Genomic DNA, 18,827 nt, shown 5'->3' on the forward strand with positions numbered 1-18,827 from the left:
GAAAACAATATGTTTATATTGTATTTGAAGAAAGAGCTAATTGGCAAATGGACTCTCTAACCGAGGTATTGCCATGGAAAATGCTTCAGTTAGATTGCCAAGTTTGGTTTGAATTCAAATAGATGACTTATCTTTAATTGGTCAATGCATTACCTGGTGAAATGAATCAGGGAATGGCTAATCCCTGTTTTGATGAGTTGAAATATATTCACAATGTGTGACCTTGTTCCTTCTCTCTGCAAAGGAGAGGACTGTATGAATTAATATATACAGCTTCCACTACAAGCAAGTGCATCAAACTATGAGCCTGACTGAAGATCTTAAATTGGGTGTGCTAAGAATAATGTTTACTATGTAGACAGAGGGGAGAAAAGACAAGCACACATTGGTTTGTTCCTGCTCCACAAAACAGGGGACAGCCAATCTCTGATTATTTTTTTCAACTATAATTCACAGCATGTGGGCATCATAGGCTGGCACTGCATTCATTGCCAACTCCCAGTTGCCATTAAGGAATGGTGAACTGCTTTCTTGAACTGCTAGTGTCCATTTTGTGCAAGTCTGCTCTGTTAGACTGGGAGTTTAAGGATGTTGACCAAGTAACACTAAGCAAACGGTGATATATTTCTAACTCAGAATGGTAAGTGGCTTGAAGGGGAACTTGCAGGTGGTGTTCCCATGTATCTGCTGTCCTTGTCATAGAATAGAATAGAATCATAGAATCCCTACATTGTGGAAAGAGACTATTCAGCCCATCAAGTTCATTTCAATCCTCTGAAGAGCATCCCACCCAGACCCAAACACCTCTACCCTTGGCTAACCTACCTAGTCTGCACTAACCTGGACACACTTTCTAATTTCAAACCTTGCTTTTGTGTATCTCCTGTGCAGTCACAACCTTGTAGGCCCAGCTGTGTCTAAGCACCCTATGATCAATATGTCTCTGTTTTTTTATGATCTGCCTGTACTGCTCTCAAAACAGAACTTTTCACTGTGCTTGGGTACAAGTGACAACAACAAATCAAATCAAAAAGGTGCTGTGGAGCATTTTAGCATAGTCAATCCATTAAGCTGCACGTCTTTGGACTGTGGGAGGAAACTGGAGCACCTGGAAGAATTCCATGCAGACACTGGATTCCACGTAGCTGCCCAAGCATGAACTGAACCCTGATTTCTGGCGCTATGAGGCAGCAGTGCTAACCGCTGAGCCACTGTGCCACCTTCTTTTAGATGGTGGACGTGGGTTTGGTAAATTTCTGGAGTACACCTTTTAGATAATACATATTACAGTTGGTGCTTACTAGCAGCAAAGGGTATGGATAAGACCATTTCAAAAAAGGAACTGGTGTGGACTATTTGGCTCCTTGAGCTGCTCCACCATTAAATAGGATCAAATCTGACGACATTTTTCATATCCACTTCCTGCATTTTCCCTGTAACCCTTAATTCCTCCACTGATCAAAAATCTAACTACCAAAGCCTTAAGTATACACAGGGACTCCACCCTAAAGGCTCACTGTGGCAAGGAGTTCCAAAGAGAGAGAATCCTCTGAGAAGAAAGTTTTCCTCATTTCAGTTTTAAATTGGCACTCCTTCTGAGACTATATTCTGTGGTCCTAGACTCACCCATGAGGGGAATCATCCTCTCAGCATTTGCCCTGTCAAGCCCCTTGAAAATCCTATCTGTTTCAATGAGATCACCTCGCATCGTTCTGAACTCCCAGTGAGTGGAGTGATAGAGTTTAGATGTTTGTGGAGATAGTGCCAGTTAAATGGGCTGCATTGACCTGGATAGTATAAGTTTCTTTCGTGTTGTTGGAGCTACTGTAATCCAGGCAAGTGGGGAATGTTCCATCACACTCCTGACTTGTGCCTTATTGATGTGGCAGGCCTTTGTAAGCCATGAAATGAATTCTTACTGCAGGATTCGGTCTCTGAACATCTTTTCTAACCATAGTGTATATAGCTAGTCCAGTCCAATATCTGGTCAATGATTAACCAATGATGAGGGGGGATGCAGAAATGGCAAATCCATTGAATTTCAAGAAATGATGATTAGATATTCTCTTTTTGGATACACTCATTGTTTGGCACTGGTGTTGTGCAAATGTTACTACTTGTTAGCTCAAGCTTGAATATTTGTACATGACCTCTTTTAGCATGAGTTGTGAACTGAATTTTGTCTAATCAGCAGCAAATTTCCCTACTTAATGATGGAGGGAAGGTTAACGATGAAGCAGCTGAATATTGTTGGGGCTATGATACTACTCTAAGGAACTGCTCCAGTGAGGTACTGGAGTTGAGATGACTGACTTCCAACAACTGCAACCATATTCCTTCATGTAGGTTAAATGCCTTTTACCAATCAGAACCAATATGCCAGGTTTAAATTTGAGCAAAGTTTGGTAGTTAACTGTAGTCATCATCTAAGTAGTGTATCCTCCATAGAAAGACCTCTGCCAATAGTCCTCTTGCCATTAATCAAAACACTCTTCTCCTAGAATATAAAACACACTGGTATCTTTTCATAAGAAATATCAATGAATTATCATGATGTATACAAGATAAAAAATTTCAACAAAATTTCTTTATTCAACAGTACTTACATTCTATTCTACCAATCAATTATTTACTTCAAACCACTTTCTGTGAAATTGCATAAAATGCTAACAAGAAAAGGTTTTCCATGTGAGTAGTTTTAGTCTTCCTTATTTGTAGCTCATCAGCAAGGATGTTGCCTTTTATCGTTTATTAACTCTGCATGGGGATCCATTCAGTCATATTGGATCGTTTAAGATACAGACTGGTGTCAATAGCATGAGCTCAATTCCTACACTGGTTCAGGTTAAATCTCAACCAGTTGTCTCTGTGTAATGAGAGAGCAACTGCTTTGTGGTGACTTTAGTTTATTAATGAGCTGTTTGAGCATTTAAAAAAAAATGAAAACATCCATAGTGGAATAATAAATAAAGTAAATCCACAAGTATTGTATTTAAATTTACCCTGCTTTGGCATGCCCACTATATTCATCATGTGCTGATAATTATATCATATTACTTTTCCTAAAGGATTCTGCTAGTTTGCCAGCAATCAACACACTAAACTTGTGGGATTTTATTGTCAGCAGGTAGAACTGTTTTATTTGCCTGAAATATTCTTTTATCAATTTTCTTTATCGGGCAGTTTTCCTAGTTCTCTGCTACAATCCTAATAAATTGGCAAAGGATAGTGTGTCACAACCCACTTTGGAAAGTGTGCGGATTCTGAAGCCCCCCACTACTCCCAGCGCCATCACAAAAGTTAAAGGTTTAATCAAAGTGCTCAAAGTTTGCAATTTACCTACCTTATGGACTCAGTTTTATTGAAAATACTGACCAGCTTTTTGTAATTAACAAGAAACTACTATTCAGGCAAACAAATTGTGAATTATTAACATTGCTGTAGTATGTATTAAGCTGAAACGTACTTCCTAAACCTCTACGTACATACGTAGACAGACATAAACAAACAAACAAACACGAGTTTTGTAGATTGCAGAGGTACTGTGCAACACAGTTCAATAGCACCAGTGCACAGAATTCAATGAGGTTTCCACTTCGCTTCCTAAAATTTTCTGTTCTTGAGCTTCTTCTTTCCAGATTATTTTTAGTTCTTTGCGGAAAACATCAGGCAGTTGGCATCATTAGGTGGAGGCAACAACTTGGACATTTAGTAAATTTAAGGAGGAGATACAGAGGATGTTTAATTGGTAGTGGGTTGCATAATTAGGAGAAGCTGTCAGAAAAATGGAGTTGAGACCAACCGGAGTCAGCCCTGATCACAGTAAATGATGGAACAGTTTAGAGTGGCTGAATTGCCTGATTCTGCTCCTCGTTCTTTTGTTCTTGCATCAATTGGTGGGAGAGAATATCTAGATATCTTCTGGGTCGAAGAGAAAGAGAGACTTGGCAGTTTGAAGGTTTCACTCCCTGTATTGTAAACACACAAGCTACTCACCCGCCCAGGAACCAGATTCCTGATGAAGGGCTTTTGCCCGAAATGTCGATTTTCCTGTTCCTCGGATGCTGCCTGACCTGTGCTTTTCCAGCACCACTCTAATCTAACCTCTGGTTTCCAGCATCTGCAGTCCTCCCTTTTGCCCAGGAGTCAGAGGCTTGTCACCTTGCTAACCACTTCTAGCATCTGCAACCGGATTGCATAAACCAATCAGTAATCAAAAAAAAGTAAAAGATGTAGTATTTACAAGTAAAACATCAGAGATTGTTTTGCTTTGAAATATTGTACATTATTGAACCCTTGGAATACTGTGGATCCAATAATGGAGCACAATGTTTGCATGAGTTGAAAGCATCCAGTTTGCAGTATTTTCTTGAATATCATAACTGTGATATATTAATTCCATAATACACATCAAGACTTAAATGTTACACAAAAGCAAATATTTTGAGGCATTCTTATGACAATCTCCAACCTGGATGATTTAATTAAGGTAGTGTAAAATATCATGTACTTATTTGAGATAATTCATTTGCTCATGCTGACTGTTCCTTTATTGCCAGTGCTCTTTTGAGATTTTGTGGGATCAAAAAATGATCAATGCTGAGTATCAACATGAATATTTGCTTTTGGTTTTCTCAGTGAATTACATTCCATTGCAAGCATGCAAATTTAATTGCACTAGCCCTTTGTTTTCTAATGCTTTAGAATGGTAGAACATACTAAACTGCTCCTAAAATAAATTCTTACTTTGGCCAACATGCTATAGAGTTTGAAATTCTTTTTCTATCATCCCAAGGAAACTGTATGAATTGGGGATAATTTTATATTGGAAACAACCTTGATTTTTCTGGCTGATCAGGCGATCTCTTCTTTTGTGGTCCACTCCAGATTTATACTGGAAATGCACATCAGATTAACCTTCTCGTTTTAAATAAAGTTTGTTTGCTTATTTTCTGAACCAATTTGTCTATTGTTATCACTGAAAGATAGAGGCACCAGTCGTTCATTATTAAATGAGTTTGAATGTTGATAAAATGTATATAAAACTGATTTACATTTCAGTTTATATAATTTAAATTCTACAGTAATGTGTTCACTGAATCACTCGATCATAGGTAATGATGTAGAGGAGTCTTGTACTCCGGGCATTAGCAAGAAATGCTGATTTGTCTCATGCAAATCCGAAGAGTAATATAAGAAAGTGAAGATTTTCAAAATAAAACAAAGTAAATATGCTAGAAATCAAACACTTAGTGTATTAAAATGTGTTTTAGCTTAATTTTAACTGCATAAAATGTAAAACCATGCACAAATGCTGAATGAATTAAATGAAGTATGCAATAGGAGACTATACTATAAAACTGGTATTGTCTGTGGTTTCTCTGTTTCAATTTTAATTTAAGAAAAACACATTACTTTTGATTCTTATACTTGTTGCAATTTGTGGGAAGTTAGTGATAATCATGGCTACTAATTCAATGCAATCCCTATTATCTGAAAGAACATGACAGTGCTGTATTGCACAGCATGCGTTCAAGTTGTATTACAAAATAGCTACTGAATCTAATTCTAGAAGCCTACACATTTATTTTCAAAACAAAACCTTAACTTTGTTGTTTTGTTAGTTCAGATAATGGGCATTTAAAATGATGCTTGTTTGATCTCAGTGCGGAGTTTTGCATTTGTAATGTATTTTTAAACATCTGTGCTTTCAATTTTGAACAAACTTTATATAAAATGCTGGAATATAAATTGAAGTATTTTAATGTTTTATTATATACACATATATGACATTAAAAGATGCTTCAATTCAAGCCTCTCTGTTTGCTGCATAAAATTACTGCTGTAAGAGGTGCAGTCACAATAGAAAATGCAAAGGAAGGATTTTGGGTGCTTAAAACCAGGTTTTATTGATTTGTTACAGAAAATTCAATGATATTCATCCAAAATCAAGAATAACTATCAGCTGTGTTAGATTAGTCTACCAATGCCTTTACTGAATACTGATTTCTGCCTACATTTCTGGTGATAGGTAATGTAGATAACGATAAAATGATTAACCAATATTAAATAGGAAAACATTTGTAAACTAAAGGACTCTATTTTATTTTACAAAGTGTTATCACAGATGTCTAACAATTTTTCAAACTTGCATCATATATTTGGCTTGCTGTGTGTGGTACAATACAAATTTCTATGAAGATGGCCTATTACAAAATGTAACTTTTAAAGGAAGTTTGTTTTATTTGCTTCTGTTAGCTTGGCAGTTGAGCACCAAGGTGTTACTATTACTGTTTTGGTTTCAGAGCTTTGACTATTGGTGATATTTGGTGCTGCCATTGTATTAGAAGACCTAATGCTAAGGGCTGTTTGGATTTTGGATTGCGGTGGCTAATGAAAGACTTGCTTATTCTGTAATCACTGATTTTGCCAGTCTTTACATAATTTTGGGGTTTTCAGTTATGATATGCCTGTTTTGCAACACCAATTTTAATTCACATGCTTATTCTGGCATGTCTAAAAGAATAATGGCTCTAAGCCATTTTTGTTGGTTGGTTTGAGATTTTCAGTTATGTGATGTAATGCATTTAGTGTGAAGCACAACAGGTGTGTTATAAGTGGCTGGCTGTCCAATATGCATTGCAGACCTTAAATTGTAGGTAAGCTGCATTGCTTAAGTTATTTGTTATGCAATAACTTGTTAAAATGAAATATCCTAGCAGAGATCAGGCATTGCCGATGAACAAGCCATAGCCACGGAGAGTGAAGACCAGGCACTGCTGGATTCCACAGTGGTAAGTAACTTAAAATGGTGATACTTAAGAAATTTTTTATATTATAAATTACTAACCTCTGTTATGTTCCATAGTTATTTTGATTGGAAGAAAATGCAAAATATTCTTGAATTTGTAGACTTTCTCTTTGTTTTTTCAGATTCCTAATGATGCACCGATGACTTCCAACGTGTTCATATTTCATAATGTTCATTCTCAAATAGAGTTGCAGTCACTCAATGACACTTCTGTGCCTTCAACGTACCCAAAGGATACATCAAAATACCTAGAAAATGAAGAGACACCTATGCCAAACAAAATGCATGTTCATCAATCTGTTGTAAAGGAGCAAAATTCCACTCGAGAGAGAGAGTACGTGTCTGCTGTGGAAAAAAAAGAATCTGATACAGATTTTAAAACAGAAAGTGAGCTCAAACATTTTATTTCACCATGTACCAAACTGTCCACTCCACAGGTGAATATTTCAACATCTGAGGAGGTTGTTGGACAGAACATTCTCTCCCCACTTATGAGAGCACACATGACAGTACCTGCGGTACAACATTGCACTACAATTCTGGACCAGCATGATTCAGTTTCTAATAAGTTTGGTCACCAAGGATGGGAAATGCCATCTGCAGACCCGAGTTATCAGAAGGAAAGTTACAGCCAACAGGTGATATTGAGACCAAAGAACAAAGGTACTGTCAGATATTTGGAAGATGTCGATTCCTCAAGTTCCTCTGGAGAAGATTCACCATCAAGTGATAACATAGCATTTATGATTACAAACACTGAGGTCCAGGCTCTGTCCAGTGGAGAGGTCATTGACCTAGTGAATAAGAAAGGAGAAGATATACAGACTCTGAATGTGGATGCAAATAGAGAAATGACAGCAGGTCAGGAGGCCGGGTGTGAAGACTCCATGCTTTTCACAGACAAAAAGCCAGTAATTATTATCTTTGATGAACCAATGGACATCCGATCAGCTTACAAAAGATTGTCAACAGTATTTGAGGAATGTGATGAAGATTTAGAGAGGATGATGGCAGAAGAGAGAATAGATGAGGAGAGTGAAGTTGTGGAACACTCCAATGATACAAAAACATTATCCGAATCTGGAATGAATAATGATGAACTACATTCAAACAGAATTTCTTCCACTCCGGATTTGGCAAATAATTCAGTATGTAATAAATCCAGTGGTCACGACCACGATATCCAACTTAGTTCTGCTGAAATTAATGCACCGAAAGAAAGTAAATCTGATCCAATAGAAAGTGATGACACCAAATCAGCTTGTGCAGAAAGCTTGCTTACAAATAAGGCAGATAACAAGAAGAAGTTTAAATTCAAATTCCCTAAAAAACAACTCGCAGCGCTGACCCAAGCTATTAAAACTGGTACAAAGACCGGGAAGAAAACCCTGCAGGTAGTGGTTTATGAAGATGAAGAAGAACTTGATGGAACAGTGAAACAGCACAAAGAAGCTAAACGCTTTGAGATTGTACAAGCAAATTGCAAAGATGAAGCCTCTACCAAAACCATGCAATCAAAGCAACATAACTCCACTGATGTGATACCTAATTCTTTCAGAACCGATCAGATTCGAAAGAATACTTACAAGACCTTAGACAGTCTTGAACAAACTATCAAACAATTAGAAACAACAATCAGTGAAATGAGTCCAAAGGAAGAAGACTACATAAACTACCCTTCTCAAAGCTCTGAATTATCTCAAGGGGCTATGTCATGGAATGAAATCAAATCTACTGAACAACTATTGCTTTCCTCTGCAAAGGCACCTCAAAATACCAAGACCAAACCACCACTACTTCCAAAAATCTCCACAAAAACCAGTGAATCACAGGTGTCCTATCGCATTCTTTATTATCTGCTTCATGCGGGTGATGTGACTTCACTTTCTGGCATTTAACAGCTGAAGCATAACTGTTTAATGGTTTGGTGGACAGTGGTGTTGGGAAAAGCTATTGTTAATTAATCTGATTGCAATTTGATTTTTGTTGATTTCAAAGTATTTTGACGCTTTGGTCTAACTGGGTGTTTGAACTTCAGGTAATGTAAGCTTCTTACAAAATAACTTCTGGTTTTCTGCCTCTGCACCCTCTAATCAAGCTTATATCTGGTAGAGATGGGAACTGTAACTCTGTTCACTGTGCATGGGAAGGCAAATTGTTTTTCCTAACAGGATAATGGTGATCAGTGTAGATACTACGAGATAACCAATCTTTGTGTTTTCTGATCTTCTGGACATCTGCTAATCCTCATTGTGATTCATAAAGTTCACAGAAGTAAGAGCCTACTGTGCCATGTTTTAATATGATGTTTAACTTTCTTCCAGAGTTCACATCTGATGTCCCCAAGCAGCAGAATGCCAGTTTCCGTAGGATCAAAACTAAGGCATCAACAAGGAACTACTGAAAAGGTGACAAAACAAAAGCTTCAGGACCCCCAGCGACAGTTCCGACAGGTAGTTTTATTCTAGACATCTGTCCAGAAAATAATGAAGCAATTATAATACTTGTCAATTTAATTACATCTGTTGACATTAAATTTCCATGTTGTTATATCTCATTTCAATTGTTGAATTAAATTATGAACCCGGACCTGGTATCAGCTTCTTAATCCTGATGAACTCTGTGATATGTTCTGTGTCATTGTTGTAATAATGTATCTTCCCATTCCTCTGTCAGTAACTTCTTGGTGATGTATGTCTGTATCCTTCTGTGCAGTAAACTATTTAACAAGTAACTTGCTATTTTGCTATTGTAATGTTTCCAATTTATTTTCTAAGAGGATTTTAGCATGTAATTAGAATGGCTGAATTAACCGGACCATAACCAGTACTGACTCATCTGAACTAACTACTGTGGAAATTTATATCAAGTGAATGATTTAAGAGTATGAATTACTGGTTAATTAGACACTTTTCATGCCTGCATTCTAATAGTAGAAAAGCATGGTTTTAATAATCCTTAATATTCATACTTTTTTCTTTTATTTTCTTTCTTTCCACATTTATATGTTGTGGGATTTACCAGGTCCGTTAAACTCCTGCAAGGCTCACGAGGATAATAAGGTTCTGCACTGTTAATTCTTTTGTCTGCCTGGGGCTATTGTGGAGGCCCCATGGTTAAAATGTTGCTGGCTTTCTGACAAACTTTATCTCCTGCCATCTTTGTTTGCAGGCTAATGGAAGTGCTAAGAAAGCTGGTGGGGAGAGTAAGGTTACCTCTCCTACTTTACCTGCTTCTAAGATCCCTGCCCTATCTTCTAGCTCTGGGAAAAGTAGCTCTGTGCCTGGTCCAAGCAATGACAACACTAATCATCTCAATACTTCCAGTAAATATCCCTTATCTACTGCTAATTCTGTCGCTCCAACTGCTGGCCGTAATGTTCAAATTCCATCTGTGTCCCATATCCCTTCTACATCTAATGGCTCCCTTAAGCTTCATGCTCAGAACTCTGCCTTAACAGGCAGAGGTCAGCCTCTTTCATTCCCACTACACACTCCAAATGGTAGGCCCTCTCCATCATCTTCATCCCCTTCCACCTCCCCAGTTTCTCCCACCTCACTGACTCAAGGTGCAAAGAGCATCCGGACGATCCATACCGCTAGCTTCGCAAGCTACAAGCAACAGAACGTGAACCAGAGCAAATTCACCATGGCCGCTGTCAAAGAAACTGCATAGAGGCAGCACGTTGGAACCCGTCCATCTTTCATTTTCTTTTGGTTTTCAATAATTTGCAGCAGGATGCTACTAATTTCATAATGATTTTGTAAAGTTCCTCAGTGTGCATTCAGCAGAGTCAGAATTAACAGGTCTTTGTACATTGCAAATGCCAATTGATATTCCTTGAAATCATGCAAGGAATTGTGAAGGACACCTGCATTGTTTCTCTTGTAAATAATTGTTCTACCTAACCAGATTTAAAATCAGGTGGTATAATAAAAAGTTGCACATTAAGACATTATGAACCTAATAGCGAAGGCATTCATCTGCTGGCAATTTTATTTCAAACACATTGTTTTGAATACAGAGTACTTTTTCAATTTGCACAGTTGATATTGCTTTAACTATTGTAAAGTTTGAATAATGAACATTTGGGGTGGTGACTCAAGACTCACATATAAACTATTCCACACCAAGACCTTAAGAATATGGATGGAAAAACCTGAAGAATTATACCAGATTTAAGATGATATTCAGTATAGGTCTAAAGGTGAAAAGGTAACTGCACATACATAGTTTGCACTGAATTATACCTACTCAACATATTTGTTTTTGGATATCTCACTATATTAATATGCTATAAACACTTTTATTTAATAGTTGTTTCTTAACCGTTGGCAGTTGCATTTCCTCTGCAGCTAAGAATACTAGGTCAAGAGTAGCTGCCTGTTGCTTAATGTATGATCTTTCGCAATTTTTTAATAACCATACTTAGCACACATTTCATTGAGGCAAAAAAGTAATCAATATTCCAAATAAGTCAGCAATTTCCATGATTGAAAGTGCTTATAAATAATTAATGTTTCACATGGCGATGAAAAGGGGCAGGTAATGCAGTTTAAACATATGATTTGGATGAATGCGAGACTAGTGTATTGTTGTAGATATTTTCTCTTGTACTGCCATTCCCTCAAAAAATAATAAAGACATAAGTATTGCTTTTTTAAGAGTGACGGGTGAAAAACTGTTTCCTATTTTGCATCAATGTTTATGTATAACTGACTTTACTTTCTAATTTCTCAAGTTGTGTTTTTCTACCCCATTTAATAGTCTTTAAAATCTAGTTGTAAAATTGTTTTCTAAAACTGATTTTGCCTATTTTTCAGGAAAGTCAATGATAGTTTGTTAGTTGCAGTTGCTTATTAAGGATTGTTAACCCACACTGAGAGTTGTAAAACTGGTATATTTTGTGTGTGTGTGTGTGTGTGTGTATTAAGCTATACATATATAGATATATACATACACACATATATCTGCTTATAAATCTGCAGGGATGCTTATAGTTTTCACTCTAGTACCAAAGTTTGTTTATTTGCATGCCTTTTTATTAGAAGATATATTTTAAGAAACAAATGGGTATATGTGATCTATAAGATGGGGCATGTTTGCACATCCAGAGGTTTTTGTACAAAGTTTTGTTATTTGTAAAACATATTATATTGTAAAAATATAGCATTGTGGTGAACTGCAGACTCTAGCCTTGTGAAGAAGCAATGAAATAAAAGGCTGCATGCTTGTAGTTCTGTTTCTTTTATTGATGAATAATAAACTTAGCAAATTTCCTTTCGAAGGATGTTATAATTGTTGCTTGTGGTTAGCAGATGAAAGATAATCATTATTACATCTGACTGCTTTGGTATTTTTGTTTGAGGTGACTTACTAGGCAAGTTGCTCCAGAAATACTACTACTATCCTACTGAATCCGATAATTGGGAAGGGAATATTCAGCACTTTGGGAAAATCAGATTTCCAATTATAAATGCATAACAACTGATACAACAGAGTATCAACATGTCGCTGCCATTGTTGGAAAAGCTTTGAAAGCACCCATAACGTACATTACAAAGTGATAATTTACTTTAATGGAAGTAAACTAATCCCAATAAATTTGATTATCCTTTTAAATCAATAACACAAGCTTAAAAATAGGAGCAGGAGTAGGCTTTCAGCCCTTTGAGCCTGGTCTGCCAGTCAATATGACCAAGGCTGATCATCCAACTCCGTACCCTGTTCCTGCTTTCTCCTCTTAGTTCATCAAGTAAATGGATCAAAGATTAAAATGGTAACTCAGTGGTTAGCACTGCTCTCTCACAGCACCAGGGTCCCAGGTTCAATTCCAGCCTTGGATGACTGTCTGCGTGGAGTTTGCACATTCTCCCTGTGTCTGCGTGGGTTTCCTCCCACAGTCCAAAGATATGCACGTCAGATGAATTGGCCATGTTAAATTGCCCATAGTGTTAGATGCATTAGTCAGAGGAAAATGGGTCTGGGTGGGTTACTCTTCAGATGGTCAGTGTGGACTGGTTGGGCCAAAAGGCCTGTTCTCATTAACTCCTCCTTGAAAACATTGTGTTTTGGCTTTAATTGCTTTGTGTTAGAGAATTCCACAGGCTCACCACTTTGGGTGAAGAAGGTTTTAACTCAGCTGAGTCCAAAATTGTCTACCTTGTATCTTTAAACTGAAACTTCTGATTCTGAATTCCCTGGCCATTGGAAACATCCTTCCTGCATTTACCCTGTCGCGTCTTGTTAGAATTTTATAGACTTCTCTGAGATCCTTCCTCAATCTTCTCAGCTCCAGTAAATATAGTGCAAATCAGTCCAGTCACTCTTCATTAGACAGTCCTGCCATTCCAGAAATCAGTTTGGCAACCTTCGTTGTACTTCCTCCATAGCCAGAACATCCTTCCTCAGATAAGGAAACCAAAGCTGCACACAATACTCTAGGTGTGGTCTCACCAGGGCCTTGTAAATTGCAGCAAGGCATGCCTATTCCTATACTTGAATCCTCTTGCTCTGAAGGCCAACATACCATTTGTTGTCTTCACCTGCTACGTCTGCCTGTTAACTTTCACCAACTGTTGTGCAAGAAAAGCAGCTCTTGTTGAGCCTTCCTTTTTCCTAATCTTATCACCACTACTTGTTAATCTGCCTTCCTGTATTTGCTACTAAAGTGGATAACCTCACTTTTATCCACGTTATGTAACATGCATTTGCCCACTCACTCAACTTGTTCAAATTACACTGAAGCATTTCTGCAACCTCTTCAGAGTTCACCCACCCTCCCAACTCCTGTACTCAATACTCTGACCAATAAAGGAAAGCATACCAAACGCCACCTTCACTATCCTATCTACCTGCAACTCCACTTTCAAGGAGCTGTGAACCTGCACTCCAAAGTCTCTAGGACCTTACCATTAAGTGTATAAGTCCTGCTCTGATTTGCTTTCCCAAAATGCAGCACCTCGCATTTATCTGAATTAAACTCTATCAGCCACTTCTCACTTCTCCTTTTCCACATTAAATACTGATGCAAAATACTCGTTTAGTATCTACCCCATCTCCTGCAGCTCCACTCAAAGGCCGCCTTGCTGGTCTTTGAGGGGCCCTATTCTCTCCCTAGTAACCCTTTTGTCCTTACTGTATTTGTAAAAACCCTTTGGATTCTCCTTAACTCTATTTGCCAAAGCTATCTCATGTCCCATTTTTTCCCTCCTGATTTCTCTATTATGCGTACTCGTACTGTTTATATACTCGTCTAAGGATTCACTCGATCTGTCCTGTCTGTACCTGACATATGCTTCCTTTTTTTTTCTTAACCAAACCCTCAATTTCTTTAGTCATCCAGCATTCCCTATACCTACCAGCCTTTCCTTTCACCCTGACAGGAATATACTTTCTCTGGACTCTCATTATCTTATTCCTGAAGGCTTCCCATTTTCCAGCCATCCCTTTACCTGCGAACATCTGCCCCCAGTCTATCTCCAATTTAGAACTTCAACTTTTCGATCTGGTCTGTCCTTTTCCATCATTATTTTAAAATTAACAGAATTATGGTCACTGGCCCCAAAGTGTTCCCTCACTGACACCTCAGTCACCTGTCCTGCCTTATTTCCCAAGAGTAGGACAAGTTTTGCACCTTCTCTAGTCAGTACATCCACATACTGAATCAGAAAATTTTCTTGTACACACTTAACAAATTCCTGACCATCTAAACCTTTAACACTGTGGCAGTCCCAGTCTATGTTTGGAAAGTTAAAATCCCCTACCATAACCCCCCTATTATTCTTACAGATAGCTGAGATCTCCTTACAAATTTATTTCTCAATTTCCCTCTGACTATTAGGGGGTCTATAATACAATCCCAGTAAGGTGATCATCCCTTTCTTATTTCTCAGTTCCACCCAAATAACTTCCCTAGATGTATTTCTGGGAATATCCTCCCTCAGTACAGCTGTAATGCTATCCCTTATCAAAAATGCCACTTCCCCTCCTCTCTTGCCTCCCTTTCTGTCCTTCCTGTAGCATTTGTATCCTGGAACATTTAAGCTGCCAGTCCTATTCATCCCTGAGCCATGTTTCTGTAATTGCTATGATATCCCAGTCCCATGTTCCTAACTCATATTCCTGAGTTTATCTGCCTTCCCTTTTAGGCCTTTGCATTGAAATAAATGCAGTTTAATGCAGTCCTACCTTGTTCTCTGCTTTGTTCCTGCTTGCCCTGACTGACTCACCTTTGTTCTCAACTGTACCAGTGTCAGAATGAAATCTTTCTTCACTATCTCCCTGCCCACAGAAGACTCCTGCCTACCTCTCTTACCTTTCCTGGAGTTAACCCATCTATGTGACTGTATCTGAGACTCCACCCTCCCCTTTCCTATAACTGCCATCTATCACACCCCTTTGCTCTTGTAAGTTCCTCAGTGCCTCTCCAACTGATCCATTCGATCTGGTAGGATTCGCAACCAATGGCACTTATTGTAGATATAATCCTTAGTAACCCATAAACTCTCCCTAAACTCCCACATCTGACAAAAAGAGCATCTCACTACTAAGGGCCATTTTTTGCTTCTTTCAATCTACATTCCAGAAAATAGCACTGTCTTATTCCTCTGCAAAACACTGCTCCAGGTTAAATTAATACTTCTGGCTTATATTTTAAGTTTAATCAAGAGACATAAATCAATAAAACATATAATCAAGAAAGTACTCACTACTGCAGACTTATTTTAAGGCCGCACTTAAAATCCACTTGTCTGATTCTGTGCTGTGACCTTTCCCAAACAAGTTCCTCCAAGATCAGTTTTGAATGTCACTTTTCAATTTTTCTAGACTCACTCCGATGTCCAGCGATACACAAATTCAAATAGCAAAGTTCCAAAACATTGCAACAGCATATACAACAGTAATTGCTGCACCTGGAATTCAAGGAAATCACCTCCAACACCTAGAGCACCTCAATAAAGGAGCAGCTGTGTTACAGCCAGAAATTTTTCCCATCCTCCATCTTGGATTACCCAGAATCTTTTTGATGGGATTATGTTGTGTTGATTTCTGTGGACAGGTTATATCTCGTCAATGTTTCACTTTGTTATTGATTCAAGTTTTGTAATTGTACTGGAACAGATTGAATAGTGGTGTGGCTAGTTCTGGAGTTCAGGTCTTCAGTACTACAGCTTATAGCTTTTTCTCTATCTTGTAGGATTATCTGTTTCATGATATCAGAGTGAATCAAATCTGTGATGCTGGAGGTCTCTGGATCATTGATTATTAAGTCTGGTAGAAGGTAGTTGCAAATGCTTCAGCATTTGTGCTGACCTAATCCATTGTTGAGGTTTGTAGTACTTGTGGAGCCTTTTCTTCTGGTAAGATCTTTGTCCACCACAATTTAGTACTGAATATGGGCCACATGACAGAGCTTTGGTTTCTCCTTTGATTGCAAGACCACATAGCTCTGTCTATCATGGACAACGTCACCAAAATCAATTTTTAGTGAGTCCTTTGTTGCTTCTCACCACCCTCTTGTACCTCATGTATTTTGTGGAAGTTTGAACTTTGAAAACATTAGCAAGTTTCTTTTCATATACAGTATGGGACTCAATCAGTCCACTTGCAAAACACAACGTTGTATCTATTGTAGGATTTGATTCAACTGTTTGACTTTTAAATTTTGTTCTGGTGTAATTCTAACATTGTCAGGCTAGCAATGTGATTCATTTATGTGTGCTAAAAGGTCCATTTACTTTCACACTCGGCCCTTGACGAAGAATGTGTCCACACATGGCACCTTTTCAACAATCAGAGGTGTGGAGACTATCCATCTCTGCTGCACCACCATGATAAAGCCCTGACCAGTCAGCCAAGCTGCTTGGTTTAAATTTAATTAGTTAAATAGTACAATTAAGAGTTTCTACAGCTCTCCATGCCAAGCATTACTCAATCAATTGTGATGTCCTTTTGTGCTGTACAAATTGTTGCTTCCTTTCTTCCCTTGATTTTTCTTGAGTTTTACTCCTGAGTGCTAGATGAAAAACCTTTGGCTTCATGTCTCTACTATGTTTTAATACCTGAGTCCCTCTGCTTGCTGCCTCCAGCTTTACCTTGTGATCTTACCGTAGATCAGGCAGAGCACTTCCCAATTTCTTGCTGTCCCACTACTGGTGCCAATGTCCCATGAAATGGAACTTCTCTTTCTCACTTCCATTTCCAGTCATGTATTTGCTGAGAAGTGCGAGGGAGGAGTGGAGGACTGCTGGGAAGGTGAGTGTGACAGTTTAAAATACTTACCTCTGGCATCGGGGCCTCCATTTGCTGAGAAATGCGACTGAGGAGCGGAGGACTGCTGGGAAGGTGAGTTTTTAAAAAAAAAAAAAAAGTTTTGAACAGACCGGTGAGGACAGAGGGTGGAGAGAAACGGGTTGCTGGGAAGTTTTTAAGTAGGTGAGATCTAAACCAGAGATCCTACACAATAGGGCTTCCCTCCCACCCACCACCTCTAACCTCGCTAAGAGTCTGTAAACTCGGTAAGTTTTCAGGTTTTCTCTTTTTTTTCCCCTTCTCTTGTTTTGTCCCGCGTGGGCTTTCAGATTAGCAGGGTATGGCCATTAGGGCAGTTGCATGTTCCTCCTGCAGAATGTGGGAGGTGAGAGATACGACACATGTCTCTGCTGACCACATCTGCGGGAAGTGCACCCAACTCCAGCTCCTCAAAAACAGAGTTAGGGAACTGGAGCTGGATGAATTGCGGATCATGCGGGTGGCTGAAGAAGAAATTGAGAGGACATAAAGGGAGGTGGTCTCTCCCCAGACATAGGATGAGGACAGCTGAGTTACAGTCAGGGGAAGGAAAGGGAACCAACAGATAGGGCAGAGATCCCCTGTGGCCGTTCTCCTCAGCAATAATTATACCGTTTTGGATGCTGCTGGTGGGGACGGCCTACCAGGGGAAAATCATAGTTGTCAGCTCTCTGGCACTGAGCCTGGCACTGCGGCTTAGAAGGGAAGCGGGGAAAATAGAAAAGCGCTAGTGGTAGGGCACTCGATAGTTAGATGGATTGACAGGAGATTTTGTGGTCAGGAACGGGACTCATGGAAGATATGTTGCCTCCGGGATATCACCGATCGGGTTCACAAGATTCTGAAGGGGGAGGGCGAGCAGCCAGAAATTGTGGTACATATTGGCACCAATGATATAGCCAGGAAAGGGATTGAGGATCTGAAAAGTGACTACAGAGAGCTAGGTTGGAAGCTGAAGAGCAGGACGGCACGGTGGCCCAGTGGTTAGCACTGCTGCCTCACAGCGCCTGTAGACCCGGGTTCAATTCCCGACTCAGGCGACTGACTGTGTGGAGTTTGCACATTCTCCCCGTGTCTGCGTGGGTTTCCTCCGGGTGCTCCGGTTTCCTCCCACAGTCCAAAGATGTGCGGGTCAGGTGAATTGGCCATGCTAAATTGCCCATAGTGTTAGGTTAAAGGGGTAAAGGTAGGGGTATGGGTGGGTTGCGCTTCGGCGGGTCGGTGTGGACTTGTTGGGCCGAAGGGCCTGTTTCCACACTGTAAGTAATCTAAAGGACGAGTAGAATAGTGATCTCAGGTTTGCTACCGGTGCCACGAGACAGTGAGGTAAGGAACAGTCAGAGAATGCAGCTTAACACATGGCTGTGAGGCTGGTGTAGGAGGGAGGGCTTCAGATACCTAGACCATTGGGATACCTTCTGGGGACGGTGGGACCTGGACATGAAGGACGGGTTGCACTTGAACTGGAGGGGCACAAATGTCTTGGGTGGGAGATTTGTTTGTGTGGTTCGGGAGGGTTTAAACTAGTTTGGCAAGGGGTGGGAATCAGATCTACATATCTGAGAGGGGGTAGTTGTAGATGGGGCAGTGACAGGATGTAGTGAATCTATTGGGAAGGTTTCTCACATGATGAAACAAAAGGATTAGTTAATGTGTGTCTGCTTTAACGCAAGGAGTGTTAGAAATAAGAGTGATGAACTTAGAGCATGGATCACTTGGGGCT

The 18,827-nt window shown here is 39.3% G+C and overlaps 1 protein-coding gene across 13 annotated transcripts in view; it reads left to right on the top strand.

Moving 5' to 3' along the window:
- LOC122550039 (sickle tail protein) overlaps positions 1 to 12,094 on the top strand; it is a 720,789-nt gene extending 708,695 nt beyond the window's left edge. For 10 of the 13 annotated variants that reach the window (XM_043690462.2, XM_087987423.1, XM_087987425.1 and 7 more), the window contains 4 exons: positions 6,720 to 6,794; positions 6,934 to 8,643; positions 9,136 to 9,264; positions 9,983 to 12,094. In XM_043690462.2, the coding sequence (XP_043546397.2) occupies positions 6,720 to 6,794; positions 6,934 to 8,643; positions 9,136 to 9,264; positions 9,983 to 10,486 (2,418 nt within the window). In that variant the 3' untranslated portion in view covers positions 10,487 to 12,094. Of the gene's footprint in view, positions 1 to 6,719; positions 6,795 to 6,933; positions 8,644 to 9,135; positions 9,265 to 9,835 lie in introns of all 13 variants that reach the window. The other 3 variants (XM_087987428.1, XM_087987424.1, XM_087987431.1) reach the window with 3 other exon arrangements.
- Positions 12,095 to 18,827: the final 6,733 nt, after the last annotated feature.

The sequence above is a fragment of the Chiloscyllium plagiosum genome, unplaced genomic scaffold (genome assembly GCF_037043375.1).
Source record: "Chiloscyllium plagiosum isolate Xiang-an unplaced genomic scaffold, Cpla_swu_hap1 HiC_scaffold_5, whole genome shotgun sequence".
NCBI classification, from domain to species: domain Eukaryota; kingdom Metazoa; phylum Chordata; class Chondrichthyes; order Orectolobiformes; family Hemiscylliidae; genus Chiloscyllium; species Chiloscyllium plagiosum.